The following is an 18934-nucleotide window of genomic DNA, read 5'->3' on the forward strand; positions in this document are numbered from 1 at the left end:
TAAAGCATTATTTTGTAGACTTAAAAAAAAAGAAAGAAAAAAACCCAGCTATGTTGAAAGAGAAGGAGCTCTGGTGGTGCAGTAGCTAAGACATTTGACTGCTAACCAGAAGGTGGGCAGTTCAAACAACCAGCTGCTCTATGGAAGGAAGATAGGCCAATCTTCTTCAGTAAAGATTTACCATCTTGGAAATCCAATGGTGGTCATTATGAGTCAGAATTAACTGGAAGGGCAGTGTGCTTGGTTTGGGTTTTATGTTGAAAGACAGTATCTTTTACAATAACACCACCAGAGCTCCTAAAACTACCTTTGTTGTTGTGTTATGTGCCCTCAAGTGGGACCTGACTCATAGCGACCCCTCCTTAGGTTTCCCAGGCAGTAACGCTACGGAAGTAGATTGCCCAACCTTCCTTCCAAGGAGTGGCTACCTTAGTATTGGATAAATCAGAGTTTGATTACACGAATTCTTTCTTTCTCTCACTTACTGTCACTTGCTGGGAAAATTGACGACATTTAGTTTACATTTTCATTTCTCATATTCTGATGTTTGCCAAAATAATCCCTGACTTTATGATACTTTTTGTAGCTAAATACTCCTTTTCCTATTTTGTCTCTGTACAGGAAGCTATAATGGAAGAAAAAGCAGCCCAAGTAGAAGAAAACATCCACTTAATCCGATTCCTGAGGTTTCTTGCTAACTTCTTCGTGTTTCTAACGCTTGGCGGGAGTGGATACCTCATCTTTTGGGCTGTGAAGCGGTCCCAGGAATTTGCACAGCAAGATCCTGACACCCTTGGGTGGTGGGAAAAAAATGAAGTTCGTCCCTGCGTGCTTCTTATGTGCTTAGAACCTGACATTTGCTATGTTGTGGGTTGTGCTTCTGTGATGGAACATTAGAAAAGGCACTCTATGTATCTCTCCCATATACTTAACCAATCCTTTTGTGCATTTTCCATTCTGTTCCAATCTTATTTCTAAATCTGCCTACTGTGTGTTTTGTTTTTTTTAATTTTTGACAGTATGGAATGTTAGAGTTGGAAGAGGTCTTAGAAATATGTAGTCTAAGCCTGTATTTACAGATGGGAATGATGAATCTAAGCAGATTAGGTGATATGTTCAGGGTTAGGAGAGTGAAGGCTAGAACCTAGACCTCTCGATTTCAAGTCCAAGACTGTTGCTATTACCATCACTTACTTTCTCTATATATTCCATATCTGTCATTGAAAGACACAATTGTGACCTGAATTCTTTGAGACAGCTATGATAAAACCCTTAGTTCCTAAATAACTGAGTGTCATTATCACAGTAATTATGTTCTAAAAATGAGTCCTTTAGTGGAGCAAAGGGTTAAGTGCTCCACTACCAGCTGAAAGGTTGGTGGTTAGTACCCACCCAGAGGTACCTTTGAAATACCCACCCAGAGGTACCTTAGAAAACAGGCCTGGCAATCTACTTCTGAAGTGTCATTGCCTTAAAAACCCTATGGAGCAGTTCTACTCTGCACACATGTGTCCTCATGAGTGGAAATTGACTCCATAGCTACTAATATGGCAAATTGCAAATGTGGAATCTGTGAATAATGAGGATAGATCGTATTTAACTTGCCATCTCACTGGAAACTTTCAGAGTGCCTCCTCCACTTTGGGCAAGTATGGGCTTCTCCCTTTTTCACTATACCCTAACTGCACAGATCCACCTACCACCTCACCCTCTCTTTCTTCCCTCCCTCTCCAGACACAGTTCAAATAAGGCAGGCCAGCTTTTTGAGAATTGAATATTATGCTTGTTACGTATCTTCAGAGTATCTGCCCATTTAGTGGGTCAGAAAAAGGAGGTTAGAAGTAGAAGTTTAGATTCAGGAAATCATTGATCATGTGTTGTTGCTAGAATCTATTCTCTTTCTTAAAATGTTCCAGTCTACAATGCATCACGTTGAACTTGTGCATTTTCAAAATATGTGCAGATTTAGCCCGTGGGAAGTTTAGACACATCAAGAGATTTCTAGGATATATTATCACTGAAACTTCTGCAGAGCCTGTAGATCAAAAAACAGCTTTCTAAAGATAGAATTTCCTAGAAAAATCTTAGACAGAAAATGATAATAACTTTTTTTTTTTTTTTGAAAGTCTCCAAACACAAACAATCTAGGTATTTCAGAACTGGTTACCTGAGAGATGGGGAACCATACATTTTAGTCAATATTATCATAACCTACTCATACCACAACCCTATAGGACAGAGTAGAACTGCCCCATAGTGTTTCCAAGGCTGTACATCTTTATAGAAGCAGACTGCCACATCTTAATCTCCTTGAATGGCTGATGGGTTTGAACTGCCAAGGCAGCTGAGTGCTTTAACGATTGTGCCACTAGGCCAAAACCAAACCTGCTGCCATCTAGTCAGTTCTGACTCATCGTGACCTCCATAGGGTTTCCAAGGCTGTAAACCTTTGTGGAAGTAGGCTGCCTCATCTCTTTCTCCTATGGAGCAGCTGGTGGGCTTGAGCCGCTGCCCTTCTGGTTAGCAGACAGATGCCTTACCCACCGTGCCACCAGAGCTCCTCCAAATCCACTTACGGTAATCTTAAAGCAGAAAGTCATTAGGTAGAAGGATTTTATTTTTTAAAACCAAGAAAAACTTCAAGCATTAACTAAGTTTGTTGTCAAATTTCTCTTTTATAATTTTGATGATATTTATAAATTAATTGCATAAAATTATTATGCAACTTTTGTCTATGATTTATATTGATTGCTTGTTTAAGCAAAAGAATCATATCAAAGGATGGGTAGTTGATTATCATTTAAAAGAGTCACTCTTTGAAAGAAATTGTTTAACATCCTTCTTAGGAGACTCCTGAATCCTAGAGACCAAGAAAGATAAAAATGGGAGTTCATGGATGAGTTTACAAATTTAATGAACATTAATTTGAATTTACCTTATACAAGATTGCAGAGGATATACCAGGTTTTTTGTTTGGGGCTGATGTTATATCACGCTGACTTTATGTTATGACATGCTAATTTTTGGCTCTTGTTGGCTATACGTTCATAATGTTCTTAACTAATAAAATTGAGAAAAAAAAATGAAATTATTTTCTAAACATAATCTGGTAGTTCTAATTGTCCAACACACAGAAGTTGCAGAGGAAAATAGGAAATGTTTAGTGGTGAGATTTTGAGCCAGAAATTTAGGAAAAAGGGTCATCAGAGATACCTTAAATCTCTTTTCATTTAAAGACTTTTTATTTTTCTTTCTTTTTTTGCCTATTATAAATGTAGTACATGTTCTGGGTTTTTTCTTTGACCGAATTTAGCCTAGTACTATCATCATAAGGCTGCCAGACAACCACGAGATATGGACAACACATTTTTTCATTTTCCATATTTCCTTTTTTCCTCCTCCATCATTATCTTGGCTTTGGAATTTATAGACAAAGTCTTTGGTTTTTTATATTTACCTACCTTGGTTTCTATTGCATTGTATCATGTGTTTCTCCTTGTGCTTCTCTGAATGTCCTCTGTTTTCCTTGATAAAGTCCATGGCGTTTTTATGCTCTCAACATTTTGTACTCCTGAAAGCTCAGTGTGTGGTCCTGAGCCACTTCAGAGAACTTGTCCCACTCTAACTGATAAAACTAGCCAATATGCTGATGATTGTCAAATGAGTACTTCTACTTCTGACCTCATCCCTCGAGTAGGTCATCTGTCTTTTCCTTTGGACATGTTGCTATAAAATGCATCATCATATCAGAATCAGTACCACATTGAACAATGTGTGCTCTCTGGGTACAGAGTGATGTGAATTGGATCCTTCACTCTAACAGGAAACACTATTATTACTGGCACATACACAAACTCATGTATAGGTACTTCATGAGAATGTGAGCTGAATCTTTCTTTGTTGTTTTATTAAGATCAAACTATAAAAATGCATGAAATAATCTTCTTAAGTCTTGTAAAAGATCAAAGAGAACCTAGCTGAGAATCTTTCAGTATTCTAGGGGAAAGAAATACTTTAATTTTTTTTAACAGTTGTAAAGTAAAGTATATACATGACAAAAACTGCCATTTTAACCATTTTTAAGTGTATTATTCAATGGCATTAGCTACATTCACAATATTGGACAACCATCACCACAATCTATTTTCAAAAGTTTTCATCACCCCAAACAAACTCTGTATCCATTAAAAGCAATAACTTCCCATTCTCCCCTTCCTCTAGCTGTTCGTAACTTCTAATATATTTTCTGTCTCTAAAATTTTCCTACTCTAGAGATTCTATATAGGCAGAATCATACAATATTTTTCCTTTTATATATGGTTCATTTCACTTAGCATAACATTTTCAAGACTCATCCATGGTGTGGCATGTATCAGAACTTCATTTCTTTTTTTTTTTTTTTTTTTGCTGAATAATATTCTACTGTATGCATATAACTCTACTCACTAACTCACTGCCATGGAGTCAGATCCAACTCATAGTGACCCCTCCTTGTGTTTCCAAGGTGGTATCACTACGGAAGTAGATCACCCAGTCTTCCTTCTGAGCATATACTACATTTTACTTTCCCTTTCATCTGTTGATGGACACTTGGGTTGGTTCCACATTTTGGTTGTTGTGGATAACGCTGCTGTGAAGAAAGACATTTCAAATACCATTAATCTAGTTCATCCCTTGTGTTTCCTTATAGATGAACATGGTTATGTCCCTTCTGGGGATGTTCTGCCCAACTCTGTTTGATTTATTTGCTGAATTGGAAGATTACCATCCCCTCATCGCTTTGAAATGGCTACTGGGACGCATTTTTGCTCTTCTTTTAGGAAACTTATATGTGTTTATTCTTGCTTTGATGGATGAGATTAACAACAAGGTAATCCTTGTGTCTGGTTGTCCTTACCATTGGTATGTTGTTAAATTCCCAGTTTCAAATATTATAAAAAATGCCTTTGAAATGTCTGTTGTCTTACTTTTGTTTCCATCTCTTTGCTTTCTAGATTGAAGAGGAGAAGCTAGTAAAGGCCAATATTACTCTCTGGGAAGCCAACATGATCAAGGCCTACAATGAATCACTCTCTGGAAATAGCACTGGGCCACCTTTTTTTATTCACCCAGCAGATGTACCTCGAGGACCCTGCTGGGAAACAATGGTGGGACAGGTACTGCCACCAACAGAAGTGCATGACAATTTGTGGTTTAAAAAAGTAGAGCCAGTAGTTTTCTTCTAAACCAAACCAAACCAAACTCACTGCCGTTGAGTCCATTTTGACTCATAGTGACCCCTCCTTGGGTTTCCGAGGTGATATCTCTATGGAAGTAGATTGTCCAATCTTCCTTCTGAGGAGTGGCTGGTGGGTTTGAAGGGCCAGGCTTCTGGTTAGCCTTCAAATGCCTTAGGCACTATGCCACCAGAGCTCCTGAGTTTTTCCCTAAGTGTGGCCTATTATTGCTAACTAGTAAATTATAGCTAAGATTTCTTGAACATTTACTGAGTGCTCTCCCTGAAGGTGATATATATTATCTTGTGTAGTCCTCACACTCTTCCTTTGAGGTATTGTTTTTATACATGTTTTATGATTACGTATATAAGAAAAATAGTTTAAAACACTATGAAGAAATGTTTACTATTTATGCTTTAATGAATCACCCAAATCTAGGTACAGGTCAAAGTGAATATGTAAGTGGAACTTTATTTACTGTTATCTGTTTGCCACATTAAAAAAAAAAAAAAAAAATGACTCTTTTGGAAGCATACACCAATCCTAATTTTAATTATGCTGATTTTGTCCAATTATTTTCCCTTAAGCGTTAAAGGAAACACTATTTTAGGTTATTTGTTTCATGACGATTGTCTGAATGCCCCCAGCCCAGGACAAGTGATAATTTACCAGAGAAAAAAGAATGTTTCATTGGGCTTGTTGTTCAATGACAAAAACGAAACTAAAACAAAATAAAACACCCTGCTTCAAGTCTCTTGTTTAATACAGATCCTATTTGTGTTTTGAAAAGCCTGTAATTTTATTTCATTAGAATTGACATCATTAATCTGCATTTAATAAACTAATTTTGGGCTTTAGTTTATCACTGATGAACAGACTTTTTAAAATGTTGTAGAGTTTCTGCCTATTAGACACCAGTTTAGTTTCAGCAGCAATGTGGTCTGTTGTTGTTATGTGCCATCGAGTTAGCCCCAACTCATAGCGACCCCTCCTTGGGTTGCCGAGGCAGTATCACTATGGAAGTAGATGCCCAACCTTCCTTCCGAGGAGTGGCTGGTGGGTTTGAACCACCAGCCTTCTGGTTAACAGTCAAGTGCCTTAGGCACTGTGCTACCAGAGCTTATTTGAATAATTTTTACTATGTATTTATTTTTTGTAAGATAAAAGGAAAATTGAAAAACTAGTATTGGTCTTAAAAATTATAATATATAACTCACACCTGTGGTTTCCAGCCAAACAAAATACAGGCATATGAGTTGAACATTTACCTCAAGTAGATACATTCTTTGGAGAGAACAATCATGGGAGAAAGAAGGGCTGTTTATGCACAGGGAGACAGCTCAGGGGGCAGGAGTGTATGGAGGGATGGACACTGGGAAGAGGTAACTATGGGGAGAAAGTGGGAGGGGAGCTGTTGCACTGTGGTAAACTGTGGTCAATGACATGAGACAAAGTATATGTGAACTTCTGTATGGAAAGTGAATTTGCTTTGTAAATCTTCACCAAAATCACAATTTAAAAAAAAATTATAATTCAAACAAATATGGATATCTTTAGATGTCCTAAACCTCAATCAGATGTTCATCAGACTCAAACCAATCAACTGTGATTTTAATTGTGGAAAAAGGACAAGGAACATGTGTATGATACTGGAAGGAGCCCACTGTGGTAGCACAGTGGTTAAATGCTCAGCTTCTGACTGAAAGGTTGGCAGTTTGAACTCACCAGCTGCTGTGCAGGAGAAGAAATATGGCAGTCTGCTTCTATAAAGACTACAGCTTTGGAAATCGTGTGGGGCAGTTCTACTCTGTCCTTTAGGGTCATTAGGAGTAGGAATCAATTCAATGGCAATGGATTTTATATAATGTTAGACTTATATCATTGAAAATTGAGTCCAAAAATTATAGTATAATTAAATAATTTATTTTCCTTTATTTTTTTTAAGCTTACAGGAAACAGAAACACCCAGCTGCATGTTATTAAATATATGACATTCAGACATGCATATTTCATACATGTTTCTAGGAACTTATTATGTATGAAAATAAAGACACTTGCCTGCTAACCAGATGGCTGACGGTTCAAACCCACCAGCCACTCCTCGGAAGGAAGGTTGGGCAATCCTACTTCCGTAGTGATACTGCCTTGGAAACCCAAGGAGGGGTCACTATGAGTCGGGTTTGACTCGACGGCACATAACAACATAACAACAACAACAACCTTTAATAGAGAGGTGCTTGTAAATCAATGTATGGTAAACAGAATAAAGAACCTTCCCAAAGATATTCACATCTTAATCTGTGTAACCTGTGAATCTGTTAATTTACATGGCAAATGGGAATTTCTAGATGTGACTAAATTAAGAAACTTGAGATGGAGAAATTATCCTAGATTAGGATAATTGTCCAAGTGGACAAAATCATGAATCTGTATATGAGAAGAACATGAGAGTCACTGACAGAAAAGGGAGACATAGCAACAAAACCAGAGGTGGTGCACTTTGAAGATGGAACAAGGGGTCGTAGACCAAGGAATGCAGACCATCTCTGAAAACACCCATTGCTGTAGTGTAGATTCTGACTTATAATGACCCGTGTATGGTAGAGTAGAATTGCCTCATAGCAGGACAATGGTTAAAGCATTTGGCTACTAACCAAAAGTTCGTCAGTTAGAACCCACCAGCTGCTCTGTAGGAGAAAGATGAGGCAGTCTGTTTCCATAAAGAGTTACAGCCTCGAAAACCCTATGGGGCAATTCTACCCTGTCCCCTAGGGTTGCTATGAGTCAGAATCAACTCAATGGCAGTGGGTTTGGTTTTGGTTTAGTATTATTTATGTCCTATCTTTCTCCCACAGAGCAGCTGGTGGATTTGAACCACTGACTTTTTGATTAGCAGCCAAGCACTTAACCACTGCATGATCAGCACTCCTTAAGTCACCTCTAGAAGCTGGAAAAGTCAAGGAAATGACTTCTCCCCTGAAGCCTCCATTTTGATTTTAGATTTCTGACCTCCAGAAATGTATGAAAATAAGAATTGCTTTGTTTTAAGCCACAATGTTTGTGATAATTTGTCACAAAAGCAATAAGGAACTAATATGCAGGGATACATAGGTTTCAATGTGTCCAGATTCTTTGAAACAAAGTGTGGTCATAATATCTAATATGAGTCATTCTATCACTTTGAGGGTGCTCCCTAAATCTTCTATCAAAAGGTGTGATGAATGAAAAACTGTAAGGAGTACAGTTTTCACAAACTCAGAGTCTGAGAAATTCTGTTCTGTATATCTTACAGTAAGGGCTGGCATGAGGGCTAAGAAATCTACCTTCTAACAGGCATGCACCTATTACACAAGACTACTAAAACTAGCTGTAAAGAATATAATTTGAGCTGACTATGTTTGTGAATGGCGAAAGGGCTAATTAGATATGAATGAGGTTAGCTAGATATAAATGCCAATGCAATTTGAGAAAAAAAAAACAAACTTATGTTTCTGTTTAGGCAGAAGCTTCTTTTATATTTCCTCACATAGTGACTTAAAATAAAAGATGAAACCATTTATGCTTCCTCTTAGAAACCCTTGTCCATGCTGCTTGCCTCATCAGGAGGCATTGTTTTTTTTTTTTTTTAAATTCTGCCTCCAGTGATTTTCCATGCTTCATTATCTTTCCTTACTGCCATTTGTACTTGGATTTCTTCCTTCCCTTTCACGTCCCTTTCTCTACATGAGCATTAAGCATTGTGAGAAAGTCTGCAGGAGTCAGCCAGGGGGAAGGTGTTGTGGTTCTGAATGGGATGTTGATGAGCAGATGGAATCCATGAGAACAAAATGAGTACGTGGAATGTAACAACTATGAGAATTGGCAAGGAGTGGCCTTTAAGAGATCAATATCTATATCCATGCATCTAGAAACATTTCTATCTTTTAGCCACTTTAGAAATATTAACATGACTCCACAAGAAAGTAAAGGCAGCAGTGTTGCATATAGTATTGGGGATGCACCCCCAAAAGGCTCATTCTTTGTTCTATGAGGACACTCTTGATGTTTCCTCTTCTCTCCATGGATGCTATTCTGGTTACCTAGTGCCACTCTGACAGAAATATACCTCAAATGAGATTGCTTGACAAATTTATTCTCTTACAGTTCAGGAGGCTAGAAGCCCAAGTTCAAAGTGCCAGGCTCTAGGGGCTGTGTGAAAGCCCCTCGACCTTAGGCTTCAGCTCTGCCTCTTGCTCCCAGCCCACTGAAGCTAGAGGCATCTCTTTACTCAGGCAGCTACTGGCTGCTGAGGCTAATAAGCCTCCTCCACTCAAAAAAAACTTACTGCTGTCAAGTCAGTTCTGACTCATAGTGACCCCTCCTTGAGTTTCCGAGGTAGTATCTCTACAGAAGTAGATTGCCCAGTCTTCCTTCTGAGGAGTGGCTGGTGGGTTTGAACCACCAGCTTTCAGGTTGCCAGTTAAATGCCTTAGGCACTACACCACCAAGGTCGACAAATAAAATGGCACAGTCCTGATGTTACCAAACCAAATGGCAGGCCATTAATTCAGTCCATTGAAAGTCCCAGGGTCAGCAGAGCATGGCAGGCTGCTGAACAACAACATGGCTACATGCAGGGTTCAAGCATGCCATAAGCTGGAGGCCATTCCCAAAGCTGTTTCTTATTTATGGGAAGTAGACCACATACCCAAAGCTGCTACTCAGCTGCTCCTAGATTCCACCATGGAGTTAATTAGCAATCTCACCATGGGGAATAACTCGAATCAGGTGCCCAGCCACTCAACCAGGCCCAGCCAAGTTGACACACAAACATAACCACCACAGATGCCCTCTGCTCTGTTTCTTCTTATGGATATTTTGAGACTCAAAGCTCTCTTTATCTTTGAATATAAACTATTTGGCTGCTCCTTTGCCTCTTCAGGGATTCCTAAGAAGTAGTTATTTAGTCTCTTTTTCAATGGTATTTGGCAGGCAGCAGAGCCATGTTTTGGGGACAGTTATTTTAAAACTATATACTAAGGCCTGCATCAAGTCCCTGGTTGGCACAAGTGGTTGAATGGCAGGCTACTAACCAAGAGGTTGGAGGTTTGGTGTTTGAGTCTGCCCACAGGTGCCATGGAAGAAAAGCCTGGTGATCTACTTTTAAAAGATCACAACCACTAAGAATCCTAAGGAGCACAGTTCTACCCTGAGACACATGGGGTTTTCATGAGTCAGAATTGACTTCACAGCAACTAGCTTTTTTGGTTTACCCAAGTGTACACTTTGGGGAAGTAAAGAAACCAGCCAACAGATGAAGGTAATAAAAAAATAGCTAACATTTATTGAATGCTTCTAATGTACCAGGCATTAGCTCACTGAATTTTTAAGTTACCCTCCAAGATAGGTCTTATTATTATTGTCTTATTATCCCCATTGTTTACAGGTTAGGAAGCTACAACTTAGGAAAGCAAATTTGCTCAAGACCTCACAGAAAGGTAATAACAAGAACCTAAATTAACCTACCTAGTCTCATCATAAGAAGCCCTGGTGGCTCAATGTTTAAAGTGCTCAGCTGCTAAGCAGAGTGTCAGCAGTTCAAACCCACCAGCTGCTCAGTGGGATAAAGATGAGGCAGTCTGCTTCCATATAGATTTACAGCCTTGGAAACCCTATGGGGCAGTTCTACTCTGTCATACAAGGTGACTATGAGTTTGAATCGACTTGACAGCTGTGGGTTTAGTTTTGGCTTAGTCTGATTATAGAATTTGACTCCGTGGCTACAGCACTTCCCAGAAATAAGTTAACATCAACATCACATTCCTGCCTTGGGACATCTATAATCTATGGTATCTTTGTAAGCATCTTGACTATTCTTTTTTTTTTTTTTTTTTTCACATTTGCCTATTAATGATTCCCTTAGGTTGACTGGTAAAGCTGTCATGGCATTTAAACTTAATGTCATGAGTGTAAAGACATTAGGTAGGGAGTGTGATGATCAACAGAAGGCTTAGGTGGAGACAGTGTTTCTACCCTGACTAGCACCAGGAACTGGGATTGGACAGTGTCCTCAATGCCAAGGCTGCCATTTTTGGCATTGCCCTTCCTCTTAGGGCATGGGAGATATTTCTACTGGTATGGCAATAAGTATTTAAAAGAATTAAAATAATGTTTGAATCCTTTTGTGATGTTTGATGGTGGGACACTGCTAGGGAAAGAATAGAATTTCAATCATTGAGTGAGGATACTAGGAGGAACTAAAAGACTTCAAAATCACACTGAAATATTATTTTACCTGAGCAAGTGTTCCAGGCCTGGCAGGAGAAACCTGAACATATCCTTTATAGCCCATTTCTAATTGATGTTTTGGTAGTTACTGGAATTGAAACTCAACATTTCCTGGGGAATGAAAAAGTGACTAAGGGTAAGAAAGAGAAGAGTTATGTCTAGAAAATATTGCACTAATTTACTATTATTAATTAATTCAATGTTTATCGAATTTGTGCTAAATGTCGGGTATTGTGCTAGAATACTAGAGATATAACAGGGAACAAAGATGGACTGGTGCTTTGCCTTTGTGAAAATTACAATCTATTGGCAAAACAAAGCCGTTAATTAAGTAATTACACACAAATTGCAAAGTTATGATGGTAAAAAAGCACTACAGGATGAAATACATGGTTCTCTGAGAACTTACTACTGAGGGCCTTTCCTTGCTCAGGGAGGGGAGGGGAGGCTTCCCTAAGTCAGTATATTGCTGTTAGATGTTGTGGAGTCGGCTCCAACTCATCATGACCCTGTGTACAACAGAATGAAACACTGCCAGGTCCTGTGCCAGCCTCACAATCCTTACTATATCTGAGCCCATTGTTGCAGCCACTGTGTCAATCCATCTTGTTGAGGGCTTTCCCCTTTATTGGTGGCCCTCCACTTTTTGTAGAAATGTGTATTAGTTGGCATAAAGTGAATCAAGAGATGGGTAAGTGTGAAGATTGTGTGCAAAGGTCCTGTGTGATCTGACAAAGCATGGAATCTGAGGGCCTGAAAGAAGGCCAGTGGTACTGGAGCAAAGATAAGGGAAAGAATGGTACAAGATAAATGTAGAGAGAGGAGTCCCTGGATGGTGCAGTTAAGTGCTCAATTACTAGCCAAAGTTTTGAAAATTTGAACGCACTTGGAGTTCCCTCAGAAAACAGGCCTGGGGCTCTGCTTCCAATAGGTCACAGACTTGAAAGTCTATGTAGCAATTCTACTCTGCATACAGGAGGTCACCATGAGTTGGCATTGACTTGATGGCAACTGACAAAAGCAAACGGGAGTCAGATTATGTAAAACTTCTAGGCCTTCTGAAATCTTCACTTCTTTGCTCCAGTTGTTCCAGCAAAAAACTATGTGTAAATGTTCCCTGGCAACATCTCAATTCACTGCACTCATTTTTTCAGCTTTTGCTTAGCTCTTCTCTGCCATTACCAAGTGGAATGTCTGCAAAAACCTATTTGGCCTGTTTGATGTCTCTGTAAACCTGCAAGTATAAAAGCATTACTACCCTCAAATGGCCACCACTGACAAGTGGAAATGGGGACAGATAAATCCTTACCTCCCCTACTGCTTGACTTTGAAATTCTGAGACTTATTCTATATGGTTTTTAAGTGAGACACCGGAAGGACCAAGACCCATATGCCCCAGCAATGAAAGAGTTTATCACACCCTCGGGATAAGGCTTTCTCTGCTTCCCTCTTTCATTCTTCCTAATCCTCACTCTTCTTCTTTGAGACCACTTCCCAAAATATTCTACCTGCTTGCAAGCCCTTGTAACAGGATCTACTTTTTGTGGGAACCAACACTAAGGCAATGGTTATTTTTCAATGTAATAAGTTTTATGTTTTTATTATATTTATCTTACTGTTAACATCTATTTAAGACAGATGATATACAGTTTCCATTTACAATAGTAACAATTATCTTTTAAAAATGAAGTAGATTCAAATTTACGAAATATTAGATAAATAATATTCCAGATAGTACTTGGACATGAGTCATGAAGATAGTACATGACTATCTGGAGGCTGGGGTCACCATTCTGAAGTATGAGGTTGGAAATCAACCTACAGACTACTTGTTAAATGGTTCTATTTCACAGAAGATAATTCTTTCTCACTATCTATTTTAGAAGTGAAGCTATATAAAAATCCAAAGACATCAAAATCCAAAGAATTCCTATATTATAGAAGAGAAGTAGTATTGCTGGCAAAATATGTTTGTTAGATGTTCAGTGTCTTAAGTCCTGGGACATGAATTATTAAGAAGGAAGAGAAAAAGAAGAGCAAAAGTGAACTCTCATGATGGAAATGTTTATTTATATGTCCATTTTTGTATTATTGCCTGATGTCATACAAATTCTTTGAGGAATAGTGACTGTATTCTCTAACCCACAGAACACACCTGTAAGAACATAAATGAAGTAACTTATTTCTGTTTTTCTAGGTATTCTCTATACATATGCATATATATATTATGCATATACATATATGTATATATACATATTAATTTTTTAACAAACTAATTCATACCATATATGAATTAGAAATAATTTTCTTATCAAAGCATTTTAGCAGTTTTCAAACAGCTTTATTAAGACATGCTTCACATACCATAAAATCCACCCATTTAAAGTGTACAATTCAGTGGTTTTTAGGGTATTTGTTAGTAGTGCATCCATCAGCACAATAGTCCCCCACTTTTTTTTAAAGAGCTCACAATATACCCTTGTGTGGATATCCATTTTTATTTAATTCATATTTTCTTGAGCACATTTGAAGCCTTTCCAATTTTTACCTTGAAGAAACAATACTTTTTGTAGTTGTACATACAGATTTGTCAACATGTGTGAGTATTGCTGTAAGATAAATTTCTAGAAGTGCATTTCTTTGATCAAATTTCACACACTTTAAAATGTGATGGATATGGACAAATTTCTCCCCAAGTGTTGTGCCAGTTTAACTTCCCTAGTAAGTTATGACAAGACCTAATTAAACACATCCTCCCTAGTATGGATAAAGACAGATTTTAAAATAGTTATTACTCTGTGAGGTAAAACTCATTGTTACCATTTACAATTTTATTATGTGTGAGTTTAATTTTTTCAGTGTTTTAATTTAGTGTATATTTTCTTCTGTGGATTTTTAATTCATGTCATTTGCCATGTTTTCTCCTACTGCTTTGTCTATATATTTTTATACTGATTTGTAAAAGCTTTTTGTGTGTGTTTATTAGGAGCATTAATCTTCTGTCAAATATAATGCAAATGTTTGTTTTCAAGTTTATCTTTTAACTTTGTAAATAGTCTTCTTTGCCAGATAACCGTTTAAACTTTTGTGTTGTCAATGTTTTCCTATCTGTTTTTGGTTCATGTATCAAGTTTATAAAAATGTCTTACTAAGAATATGACTTTTGGTACAGTGATTTAGGAATTCAAAATAATTATTTTTTGACAAATACATAGCAAAAGAGTTTTGGTGTATTAGATATGCCGTAGTAGTTTCTTTACCTTTAATTGCAGTCTTCAAACTTAAAATTTAATTTATATACTTTTTTAGTAACATTACATGCTTGGTACCAATACTAGGACCATTTGAAGAGAGAATTAGATGGTTTAACAAAAACAATCTCTCAACAGGAATTCGTGCGGCTGACTGTTTCTGATGTTCTGACCACCTATGTCACAATCCTCATCGGGGACTTTCTCAGGGCATGTTTTGTCAGGTTTTGCAATTATTGCTGGTGCTGGGATTTGGAATATGGATATGTAAGTATATTAATTATTTTCTTATTGAGTCATTTCTTTGGGAGTCATCATTTAAATATACCAAACAAGAGAAGATATCTCAAATTTTGGGTATGGGATCTTTTTCTTTTTAGATATCAGTAAGTGAAGACCAATGAGCACAGTTATAATGGACCAGAGGTCAGCCTTGAGTATCATGGCTTACAGCATTCCAGTAATATCCGCACTGGTTTGCCTAGATGCTAAAGCAATGGACTTCAACCAGTTAGTTAAAATGCTGAACTCAGTAAATTTTGGATCCATAGTCAGCTCCCTTCCCATGCAGCTTGTTGGTATTTCTAGAGACAGGGCAAGATGGAGAGTATTAACTATACATCTTATTAATTCCTTTGGCCTTTACTAAACATACTCATGGACAATGATTATATATCAGTTACTGGACAGTATATTGGATGATGTAAAAGATTCAATGAACATTGTACTTGCTTCATAAAACTCATAAAAGCTCTGAAGAAGCACTGTAGGAGGCTCTGGAAGTTTCAAGGAAGGCCCAGTGAGTCTGTTGATCAGAGTTCTGCCAAGTGGTGGGGCTGAATTCTGGCAGCGGTGGCTTCCTTTCCTGTGACAATAGCTCATGTTTCTCTGGACCCTGATGGCTCTGACTCTAATACTAGCTCTCTCTCTGTGCTCAACCTGAGGACCCCCATAAAGTTTGAGGGAAACTGCAGAGCAAATGTCACTCTATGATCTAACACATCTCCAGGCTTCCACCTCTCCTCTTTTGCAAATAAAACTGACTCCAGTTATCTTGGAGAAATAGCACCTGGGAATGACATTATTCATTTGCTTAAAATCCTTCAAGAACTTCCCAAGCATATATTTTTAATCTCTTTCTATAGCCTTCAAAATCCTACATGAGCTGTGTTTTTCTTTCTCCCTGATCTCATCTACTATCACTTTGCCCTTGCTTGTGAAGTCCAAAATTCCACTCTGAAGCTCAGTCGCATTGGACCTTACATTTGTACTAGCTGTTTCCTCTAGGGGCTGCTGCCCTAGAATTTGACATGGCTGATTCCTTCTTCTCATCAAGGTCTCAGCTAACATGTTACCTCCTAAGAGGGCTTCTCTGACCGGTAGGCACTCTTTACTTCAACACACTGCTTCATTTTCTTCAGAAGACATAACTGTTTCTTTCTCAAAGTGTTAAATTTTATTGTCTGTTTCCCTCTGTTACAATGTAAGCTCTATGAAAGCAGAGCCCTTGAGCCTTGCACTTAGCTGTGCTTGTCCCATGGTAGGTGTTATGTACACACATATTGACTATCTGATTGAGTATTGAGCCTCCACAGTCTAGCACCATCAAGGCAGCACCACCTATTGACATTGACAGACTCCGTCTCCCTCAGGGCTGTGCCAGTGTGGTCTAAGTTCAGCTTAATGCTCATGTACCAATGTCATCTTTTTTCCTTACAATGGAAGAATATCCTTTACTGCTGATAATGCTCCTTGCCATGCCGTCTAATCTCTGGAGAAGTCCTACATTCAAGGTTTTCAAGACCCTAGACTAGATATTCTGCTTGGCTAGCTGACTTTGAGGTCATACCATTTATGAGGTCATCTCTATTACGCATACTGAGAATGCCTCTCAGACTAGACGAAGGCAGTTAGGTAATGCTCTTTGGTAAAGACAGTGAGGTAATGCTGTAGATTCAGCATGCTGTTGCATTGCTTTCCCTTTCCTGCTGTGAGGTATTCAGCTGGCTCAGTTTCATTTCTATTTCTCTTACCTGATTCAGCTCTTCTGAGGCAGCCATACAAGTTGCCATTGCATTCTAGACAATTGCTTGGCTTTAGCTTGCCTTTTTTCCCTTGTTGGTTTCTTCTTAAGTGGTAGAAAATTTGCTGCAAATATGAAGTCAATATAACATGACCTGGATGCATAAAAGCTATAATTAAATGACTGTAATTTATTATTTATTGAGTGCTGACAGTACTCTTGAGTTAGGACAAAGTACGGGGGGGGGGAGGGGAGGAAAGACAAGTTGTTTTAGATCAAAGAGAAAGAATTTTCTTCCATGTTACCTTTGGGGAGAAGATCATTATCACAACACATTTTAAAACGTTAAGATTAGAGTATGGCTCTTTTATGTGGAGCCTATTGTTATTGACCCACCCAGAGGAAAGCTCACATGGTCGAGTGCCTAATAGGTGCAAAACCATTAAGAATATAACTCTGTGCTAGGAGATAAAAGGATATTAATATGGAGAATATGTAATTCTAAGGAGAGGTTGAAAACTTGAGCCTGCAGGCTAGAATCTGTTTACAGATATATTTATGTGTGTGTGTGTGTGTGTGTGTGTGTGTGTGGTTTGGTCTGCTCAATGATTTTGTTTGTTTGGTTTGCTTTTTGAATACACTGTTATTTAGAAGCTGGGCACGTTTACATTAAGAAAATATGAATTTCTTGTGTTTCATTGCCTTTTCTGATGGAACATTCTGTTTGTCATACTCTTTTCTTCGCCACTCCTTTCTCTTACAAACTCCATTGTTAATGAAGGGCAGAAAGTGTAAATGCTATGTTGTTGTTGTTGTTATGTGTCGTCGAGTCAAACCTGACTCATAGCGACCCCTCCTTGGGTTTCCGAGGCAGTATCACTACAGAAGTAGGATTGCCCAACCTTCCTTCCGAGGAGTGGCTGGTGGGTTTGAACCGCCAGCCGTCCCGGTAAATGCTATGTTGTTGTTGTTGTTATGTGCCATCGAGTCGGACCCGACTCATAGCGACCCCTCCTTGGGTTGCCAAGACAGTATCACTACGGAAGTAGATTGCCCCATCTTCCTTCCGAGGAGTTGCTGGTGAGTTTGAACCACCAGCCCTCTGGTTAGCAGTCCAGTGCCTTAGGCACTATGCTACCAGAGCTCCGGGTAAATGCTATGTTGTTGTTATGTGCCATCGAGTCAACCCTGACTCATAGCGACCCCTCCTTGGGTTTCCGAGGCAGTATCGCTACGGAAGTAGGATTGCCCAACCTTCCTTCCGAGGAGTGGCTGGTGGGTAAATGCTATAGGAGAAGCTAATTGCTATGGGACTATTAGACTCTTTTGTAGGAATACAAAGACGTAATGGAGGGGAAGGCATTTGAGCCGAGCCTTGAAGGATGAGCAAGATTTCAAAAGGTTGAGGTGGAGGAAGCTCTGGTGGAGGGTTTGATGTAAAACAGAGCCCAGAAGCTGGAAAGCATGGGCAGTGTAAGCATAGATGCCAAAATCTGACAGGGAGCTCTTTTAGGGAAGAGGCAGATGAGAATGTTTCTCTGATCATTCTTCTTAACTGACTTGATTTTTTTTCCTTCTGCTCTTAACTAATAAATTATATGGATTTGGAAAATGTTTGTCAGGAGGCAAAGGAGAATCTGAGATTGGCAGAGGTTGATGACTTTGAGAATCCTCTAAGGAATAAGAGAAAAATGTGGCCATTCTACCACCAAAAAATTATATTGCTTATTTTTATAAATATAAAAAATAATAGCAACTCATTGTAGAAAATTTAGAAAATGTAGTAAAGCAGAGTATAAAAATAAAAATGACACACAGGTAATTCCAGCACTAATGAGACTGCTAATTTAGATGGTTTCAATCATATACTCATAAATATATCTCTATATAAATACTATATAAAAATGTGAGTATACCCATATATATGCTTATATATAGATATGTGTATGTATATGTGAATATATGAATATGTGTATCTACACATAAATATATATATATGAAAATAAGCATACTTACTACTTAGTTTTTTTCACCTAACAGTGATCATTTCCTCATGCTATTACCTGTTTTTTAGAGCATAATTTTTAAACAAATGTATGAATTGTACATATGTATATATTGTAATTAACTTTTTCTCATTGTCAGTTAAACTTCTCTAATTTTTGTCATTATAATAA

The 18934-nt window shown here is 38.2% G+C and overlaps 1 protein-coding gene across 1 annotated transcript in view; it reads left to right on the forward strand.

Moving 5' to 3' along the window:
* Positions 1-18934, forward strand: part of TMC1 (transmembrane channel like 1) — a 259470-nt gene that overhangs the window by 213470 nt on the left and 27066 nt on the right. The window contains exons 13-16 of the mRNA XM_007939572.1: positions 622-816; positions 4691-4870; positions 4995-5156; positions 14873-15001. Of these exons, the coding sequence (XP_007937763.1) occupies positions 622-816; positions 4691-4870; positions 4995-5156; positions 14873-15001 (666 nt within the window). The remainder of the gene's footprint in view (positions 1-621; positions 817-4690; positions 4871-4994; positions 5157-14872; positions 15002-18934) is intronic.

This window comes from Orycteropus afer, unplaced genomic scaffold (assembly GCF_000298275.1).
Source record: "Orycteropus afer afer isolate SDZICR_OR568_19922 unplaced genomic scaffold, OryAfe1.0 scaffold00005, whole genome shotgun sequence".
NCBI classification, from domain to species: Eukaryota; Metazoa; Chordata; class Mammalia; order Tubulidentata; family Orycteropodidae; genus Orycteropus; species Orycteropus afer.